Here is an 8,734-nt window from a genome sequence, read left to right as displayed (position 1 = left end):
CCAACACTGGTTCTTGATAACGCCAAACTCCTTCTGGTCATACCCATGTAGCAGAGGGCACGGCGCCTCGCCATCAGTCGTTGCTATGGTTTCCAGGATCCAGACCCAGACGGATGTTGTGGTTTTCCTTTTTCCTTTTTTGTCGGCCGAAGTCTGGCTCTGCTGTCTGGATCCCGTTAAAGGCGACGCCGGGAGCGGGCAAGATGGAAATCGCCGTATGCAAGAGTAATGGGGAAACGTTAGGGGCAGGCGGGTAGGCTGGACGACAACTATCTTCACCGAGCAGGCATCGTTTGGGCCGTGTCGTCGCAAAGCGGTGAGTTTATTACCATTTGATTCGTGTGCATGGCGGGCTAGCTAGAGGGACGCAGGCTAGCCGGAGGTACGGGGGCTAACGGGCTAGCTGGAGGTACTGCAGCTAGCTGGCTAGCTAAAGGTACGGGGGCTAACGGGCTAGTTGGAGGCACGGGGGCTATAGCGGGCTAGCTGGAGGTACGGCGGCTAGAGGGCTAGCTGGAGGTACGGCGCCTAGCGGGCTAGATGGGGGGTAATGCGGTCAGTGTCGGATCTCTGCGTAGTCATTCAAACCCCTGTCTCCACACATACTATACTTAAACAACATGCGTTAGTTGGTTACCATGTTCTGTACAGTACTCATCGTTGATTGTTCTACTGGCTTGCGTTTAAAATAGCATAAATGCTACATGTTGGGTCTGTCGGGAATAACCAAGAAAGACGAAGTTCTCCTAATGTATGCAGGGGTTATGCAATAGTGTGCATGTGTACAAATGGCACTGCCGAACACGCACACCTGTATGTGGCTGCGAATCGGTGCACTTATGTGTTCATTTTAATGGACATGCGCAGTCTATGCATACACCACAACACATCAGAACAAGGAGCGAGACTCCTGCAGAGCATGTGATTAGACGGCACGTGATGGGACGACATTCCCGAGAATGCCGTAGACATTCACCTGTTGGTGGAGATAGCAATAGAGGAGTCAGCGATCCAAGCTTTACTGATGAGGTCGTTTATCGTATTACACACTTCATAAATAGATAGACGTTATTCAAGTGATCGTGTGTTCGGTATTATTGAGTTAGGGACCTTCAAGGAAATACACGTGGGATGGCAAACAAAAGTGCTCTGTAATGTAACCAGCCAATCTGGTTCAACCTGTTGAGGCGTTACTTCTGATCCAGTGGTCAACTTAATTTATATAGCACTTTTCATAAACAAGGCTGACTCAAATTGCTTAACATATAAACTTTAGACTTTCGCTTTTTTGTCCCCTGGGGGAAACAAACATTGTCATACAATAAAATAGTATAATAGATAAGTAAAAGCAAACATATTCAACAAAAATAGTAATAGATAGAAAATGAAGGCAAAAAAAGATTAAAAAGCATTTCAGGAAGTGCAGTGTATTTATCAGTCTCTATGGTTACCACGTCGGGACTACGACCCGACGTTAAGGAACTTAGTCCTTCCTCTGGGACCCCAACCCAGACTCTGGGACTCCGTTGAAATGTTTCATTCCCACCTGACCTGCGGACCCCCAGATGCAGAGTCTGTCGGGGGCCGCCCCGCCCGGGGAGCTGGTGCAGGTGTGTTTCCCCGGGGCCCAGAGCTCGTTGCTGGACAGCCTGAACGTCCAGCGGGAGGACAGGCAGCTGTGTGACCTCTCCATCGTGGTGCAGGGCCAGGTGTACCGCGCCCACCGCTGCGTCCTCGCCGCCGCCTCTCCCTACTTCCACGACCAGGTACGTGTGCGTGTGCGTGTGCGTGCGTGTGCGTGCGTGTGTCACCAAACTAAACAACGCCCTACCTTGTTCTACGCAGCAGACTGTTTACAGTTTAGGTTTTAGTAATGTGTCCTCCTGACAACCCTCCTGCCTTTTACACTTCCTCTCATCTCCTCCCCTCCCTCTCCCCCCCCTGTCTTCTGCCCCCTCTTCCTCTCCGCCCTCCTCCTCTCCTCCCCCTCCCTCCCTCCTCTCCCTCTGCCCTCCTCTCCCCTCTGTCTCCTGCCCCCCTCCCTCTTCCTCTCCTCCCTCTCTCCCTCCCTTTCCCTCTCTCCCTCCCTTTCCCTCTCTCCCTCCACATTCCTCTCCCCTCCCTCCCCTGTCTCCTCTCCATCCTCCTCCCTCCTCTCCCCTCCCTCCCTCTCTCCCCTCTCTCTCCCCCCCTCCCTCTCCCCTCTGTCTCCTACCCCCCTCCCTCCTCCTTTCCCCTCCCTCTCCCTCTCTCCCTCCACCCTCCTCTCCCCTCCCTCCTCTCCCCTCCCTCCTCTTCCCCTCTCCCTCCCTCTCTCCCCTCTCCCTCTCCCCCCCTCTCCTCCCTCCTCTCCCCTCCCTCCCTCCTCTCCCCTCCCTCCCTCTCTCCCCTCTCCCCCCTCCCTCCTCTCCCCTCCCTCCCTCTCTCCCCCCTCCCCCCTCCCCCCCAGGTGCTCCTGAAGAACATGTGTACGGTGAGCATCCCGGCGGCCATGGACCCGCTGGCCTTCGAGGGCGTGCTGAGCTGTGCGTACACCGGCCGCCTGCGCATGGCGCGCCACGACATCGTCAACTACCTGACGGTGGGCAGCGTGCTGCAGATGTGGCACATCGTGGACAAGTGCACCGAGCTGCTGAAGGAGGGCCGGGCGGCCCCCGCCACCGCCGCCGCCGGGGGCGGAGTCAGCGAGGGAGGGCCGGGGTCCACGGGCGAGGGCGGCGCCGAGGGAAGCCGAGCCGGCAGCGTGAGCGGGGGGGCGACTGGTGAGTCTGTCTGTCTGTCTGTCTGTCTGACTGACTGACTGACTCCTTATTGGTCCTACCTGGCCGTCCCTCCATTGACCCCCCCCCCCCGTGTCCCCCTCCCAGAGCGCCACTCCACCGTCTCCAAGGAGGAGCAGGAGGCCCCCCCGCCCAGCGGCCCGGCCCTGAGCGAGAGCCAGTCCCCCAGCAGCACAAACTACTTTAGCCCCAGGCACGGGAGCGGCCTCGGTGGGGGAGGAGCCACCGGCACGGGGGCCTCTGGGGAGGGGGGAGGAGCTAATACCACCCCGAGCTACTGCACACCCTCGGGCGGGGAGGAGGCCTTCCTCATCGAAGAGGAGGAGGAGGAGGAGGAGGAGGTGACGTACCACCAGAGGAAGAGGCTGGGGGGAGGAGGTGGCAGGAGGAGGAAGGGCTCAGCGTGCGAGCAGGAAGTGGGCGTCAGTGACAGCTTCGGCGTGTCGTCCTATCAGGTGAGGACGACGGTGAGACCTGAATGATGATGATGATGGCGACCTGGTGAATGATGATGATGATGGCGACCTGGTGAATGATGATGATGATGGCGACCTGGTGAATGATGATGATGATGGTGACCTGGTGAATGATGATGATGATGGTGACCTGGTGAATGATGATGATGATGATGACCTGGTGAATGATGATGATGATGGCGACCTGGTGAATGATGATGATGATGGCGACCTGGTGAATGATGATGATGATGATGGCGACCTGGTGAATGATGATGATGATGGTGACCTGGTGAATGATGATGATGATGGCGACCTGGTGAATGATGATGATGATGATGACTTGGTGAATGATGATGATGATGGTGACCTGGTGCATTCGTGCAGGCGGGGGAGGAGAGGCGGGGCTACAGCCAGTCAGGCTCCGCCCCCCGTAAGCAGTGGGTGGTGGTGAAGACGGAGCAGGACGCCGACGACGACCTCATCCTGGTGTCTGGGGAGGAGGACGAGGAGGACGAGGAGGACGAGGACGAAGAGGTGGCGCTGGCGCGGGCGCGGGAGCGGGACCACTTCAACATCTCCAACGTCAGGAGCCTGTCCTCGGAGATGGGCCGGAGGGCCGCCTCCCACATGGACACCCAGGTCACCACCCTCCCCTAGTTCACCCACTTGGTCACATCCACCCCCATGGTCACATCCACCTTCACATCCACCCCGTGGTCACACCCACCTTCACATCCTCCCCTGTTGTCACACCCACCTTCACATCCTCCCCCATGGTCACACCCACCTTCACATCCTCCCCCATGTTCACACCCACCTTCACATCCTCCCCCATGGTCACACCCACCTTCACATCCTCCCCTGTTGTCACACCCACCTTCACATCCTCCCCCATGGTCACACCCACCTTCACATCCTCCCCCGTTGTCACAACCACCTTCACATCCTTCCCCATGTTCACACCCACCTTCACATCCTCCCCCATGTTCACACCCACCTTCACATCCTCCCCCATCGTCACATCCACCCCCATCGTCACACCCACCTTCACATCCTCCCCCATCGTCACCACCACCTTCACATCCTCCCCCATCGTCACATCCACCCCCATCGTCACCACCACCTTCACATCCTCCTCACGGTCACATCCACCAGGCAGAGCTGTGGTGATTAGTGATCTGCTAGACTGAAGATCCTTGACATTTTCTCCTACTTCATCAGATGCTTTTCTATCATACCTTCTTTATATATCTCTTAAGAACTTACAGCTCATTATGGAGCAGGTAGGGGATAGACAGTACAGCGACAGGTATTTTATAAAAAGCATGTTTTATGAAAGAGGGGCCATCCTGCGGCCCTCAATCCAGCAGCCTGGCTCAGCCCCCCCCGTGGAATTAGCTTGACGCCGTTGCCTTCAGTAGTTGGCGCACGAGGTTAAAAAGTGCATCGTTCGCCGTGGTGGTGTGACTCTAACTGTACGTCCACACCAGAAGCAGAAATATTCGCAGCGAATATTTCTGTTCGCTTTGGTCGCACAAGTCGCTCATGAGGTACAATTCAAAAGTGCCTGCCGGTGTTCGCAAGCGAAGAGCGTCTACATTCCGATTGGCTGTCAGTGTTTTGCCGCTGAATCGCGTCATAGTAATTTGCATGAAGTTAAACAGTTTTCAACTTTTTTCTGGACGCTCTGGTCGCTCAACTTTGGTCGCTTTGGTCGCTTTGGTCGCTCTTGCCCATAGAAAGTGAATGACTTCCTGCTATTTGGTCGCTCCATTCTCTTCTGGTGTGGCCGTACAGTAAAGCCTCCCTCCCTCCCGCAGGCGGACTACTGCCAGACCTCGGAGGACTACCTGCGCCTGGAGAGCAGCCTCATGGAGCACTCCCTGGCCCAGCACCTCCACGAGGCCGGGGGCCTGACCGGGGGCCCGTCCCGGGGCCTGTCCTCCTCGCTGCTGGGGCCGCAGCCCGGCGGCGGCGGCGGCGGCGCGGCCCGGGGCCAGCTCTTCCCCCTGGACATGCAGGGCAACCCCATCCTGCTGTACAGCCCGGCCCCCGGCGGCGCCTCCCTGGACCCCGGGGGCCGCGACGCCGGCTCCTACAAGGGCCACGCCCACCCCCTGGAGCACGGGGCGGTGCACCTGGGCGGGCTGCCCCCCGACGCCATGGAGCCCGGGGCGGGGGGGGGGATGGGCGGCGGCGGCGGGAAGCTGTTCATGTGCCACTGCGGCAAGACGTTCACGCACCGCAGCATGCGGGACCGCCACGTCAACATGCACCTGGACCTGCGGCCCTTCCACTGCCCCGTCTGCGCCAAGCGCTTCAAGATGAAGCACCACCTCACGGAGCACATGAAGACGCACACCGGCCTCAAGCCCTACCGCTGCGGCGGCTGCGCCCGCAAGTTCATGTGGCGCGACAGCTACATGCGGCACCGCGCGCAGTGCGAGCGCGGCGGCGGCGGCGGCGGGGAGGAGCCTGTGCCCTCGCCGCACTACCTCCTCCCCCACCCCCCGCTCTCCTCCTCCGAGGAGGAGGGAGGGCTCGGGGGTCGCGGTAACCATAGCATGGGCGGCCCGGGGGCCCAGGGCCAGGGGGCGGGGCCGCTTGGGGTTGTGGGCGGGGCGGGGCGGGAGCAGTGCGGCGATGAGGACCCGTGTGAGGCCAGGGCCAACGACGGCAGCGTCACCTAGAGGCGGCGGCGGCGGCGGCGGCGCAGCATCGTCGTTAGCCGCGGCTGCTGAATGAGCTATAGCTACGGCGGCTAGCAGCGGTACACGGACACTAGCTGCAGACGCTAGCTACGGGGCTAGCTTCGTGGCCCCCCCCGTGTTCCCGTGCCACTATGGACTGAACTGTACCTTTTTGACCTCAAACACCTCTGACCTACGACCTTATCGCTTCTCTCTCATCTGTATGCCTGTCCGGTTGCTAATGACAACGCTTTGTGGTTGTGATGGACTGTTCTGCGTTGTCTAAACCGCTTCCCAAAAAACAGGTTGCGTGAGAATGGACTGTGTGTGTGTGTGTGTGTGTGTGTGTGTGTGTGTGTGTGTGTGTGTGTGTGTGTGTGTGTGTGTGTGTGTGTGTGTGTGTGTGTGTGTGTGTGTGTGTGTGTGTGTGTGTGAGTGAGAGAGATATATCTGTCGCTGTCTGGTACAGTAATTTATTACAGTTTATTAAACCGTACTGAAATATTTTAAAGGGACACTGTAACATTTTAAGTCACTTATTACCTCAAATCAACGTATTCATTCATAAATAAGTCCTCATTGGTGTAAAATTATCTCTGCCAAAAATCGCACTAATCCTCCTGAGCGAAGAATAATTAATATGTAGTTACTTAGGACGGGTAAGCTTCATGGAGGCTTCCATGTTCTTCCGGTCTATGAACTGCCGAGAGGGACAAAAAACACTACCTGGTACAGGAAATGCAAACGCGTTTTCACTCTGAGCCAGCGTGAATGATGACTGAAATAATTCACTATCTTGCTCGAGGAGTAATTACTCATGCAACATAAGCTTACACTAATGATTCACTGCAGTTTGAAATTTGTTTGAAATAACGAACCTCATCATCACTCGAATGACTCGATGAGGTAGTATTGGATGTCATGACACAGCTTCTTGGCACATACTGCCCACCGTAGTTTTAGAACAAGCGAGCACTATTAGTTTGAATGCAATATACAATTGTACCACTAGATGGGAATCATTTTTACAGTGTCCCTTTAAAGTAACACCACACTAAAGGTTTGTTGAACATGTTTCTGTTTGAGCAGGGTGTGAAGACGTGCTTTAAATGCCTGATTAAGATCAGATGTTCATGTCAACAGCAGACCCTCTAGGGCCATTTTGATTTATTTTCTGTTCATTGATTTAAATAGTTATTGTACTGATGGCTACCATTCTGTCCCTCTTTTTCGTTTCGGAATGATTGACCTTTTCACCACATCAGTTCATTTGAAATATAATAATATAAACCAATATATTAACATTTCAAACTTTGGCTCTGCGTTAATTTCCCACCTTGAAAGGACAAAGACGATGAGCTCCTGACCTCATCGGGTCGAGATCATAGCGACCGCTTGTGTGTCTGTCTCCAGTGTAAATAGCAGAGCTGTCTTAGTGACGCCACCTGTCGATGTCTTAGTGACGTCTTAGTGACCTCGCCGATGGCGTAGGCTTCGAAACAACTGTATAATTTAAACACAAACAGAATACATAAAAGCGGGGTCACGCTGAAGCACTTTTCAAATTCTCACGGAATGTCCTTCCTGTGCACAACCGTACGTCCTGTGTGTAGGGCCTCGACATCTGGTTAGAGGCAAACCTTGAGGTTCGGCCGTCGTTAAAGAGTTGCAGCAGATGGGTTTATTAAGACAGTTTAAAGGGCCTCTATTTTACCACCGTGTGCGATGTTGATACGCGATCAGGGACCTTCACAACGCTACCCTCTAGTGACAGTCAACCGGGATGCATTATGGGACAGCTGATCAATCGGTACAGTCCACCTGGTGAGGTGTTTCATTAGTGATGTCACTAAAGTAGAATCACATTTAACTGCACAGGTGGATTTCTGATGGGTTCCATGTGATTTACAGAAGACACCTGTGTGTCACTAGTGTTCCTGGACGGTGGATTTAAAGCATTATATTCTAATGAAGCTACTGTTATGGTCTCCATTCAATTCAGCAACCCCTCACTGCCAAGAGTTCCTGTCTGCGTTTCTTCCTCTGTGCCTGCACTTCTGCCAAAAGGTGCGGTGTGTTCTGATTGGTCCAGAAACGCTGCAATGTTTAATCGGGTCAGGGACGGTTGTTGATTGGATGTCTTGATTGGATTATTTTTGTTCCCCCTCCATGTAAAGTTGTTTTAAATGTGCCCTCATGAGATTACCTTTGTATTCATAGTTGCGTGATTATGGATTGATGTAAAACATTTTATATTATATTGTCTGTGGAACCTTAAATCAAAAATGACATCATCCCAAAAAAAAGTTACAATCAAAATGATGTTAATTTCCCGGGTATGGTTGTTTAAGATGTGTAGAACCGACCTATGAAATATAATATATCATGGATTCAATCAAGTTTAATTCATGAATAATTACCTAATGGAGTGAAAGACATTAAACTCACCAACATGGGAGTTCAATTTGTGTACGGTTTGTTATTGTTGAATTAGTTCATCCATAAAATCATTAAGTTATTTTACCAATAGGTACTTGTTAGGTGCTGATTGCCTATTGATCGTGTTATTTAGTGATTCAATATTCAACTGTTGACAATATTAGCCAGGTTAACGCTTGTTTTACTTCCAATTTCTCTGACCGACCAGTAGATTGTCTGCTGCTTCCGTTATAATCTCTATATAAGAAGGCATACATTCTTATCTCTGTGATATATTTAAATAAAATATCTGGTGCAACAAAAATTGCCTTTGTTGTGTCCATACTCCATAGCACTAACAAAGACCTAAATAGTGTGAGTTGCCCTA

The 8,734-nt window shown here is 53.5% G+C and overlaps 1 protein-coding gene across 1 annotated transcript; it reads left to right on the top strand.

Moving 5' to 3' along the window:
- On the top strand, positions 1–8,396 carry zbtb22b (zinc finger and BTB domain containing 22b). Its single transcript, XM_030346594.1, has 6 exons — positions 1–316; positions 1,566–1,766; positions 2,450–2,762; positions 2,868–3,235; positions 3,623–3,877; positions 5,059–8,396. The coding sequence occupies exons 2-6, from the start codon at positions 1,566–1,568 to the stop codon at positions 5,926–5,928; spliced, it is 2,007 nt and encodes a 668-aa protein (XP_030202454.1). The 5' UTR covers positions 1–316; the 3' UTR covers positions 5,929–8,396.
- The last annotated feature ends 338 nt before the right edge of the window (positions 8,397–8,734 follow it).

Source organism: Gadus morhua, chromosome 22 (genome assembly GCF_902167405.1).
Source record: "Gadus morhua chromosome 22, gadMor3.0, whole genome shotgun sequence".
NCBI lineage: Eukaryota > Metazoa > Chordata > Actinopteri > Gadiformes > Gadidae > Gadus > Gadus morhua.
The sequence above is the reverse complement of the archived record's forward strand: the minus strand, read 5'-3'. Positions and strand labels throughout refer to the sequence as shown.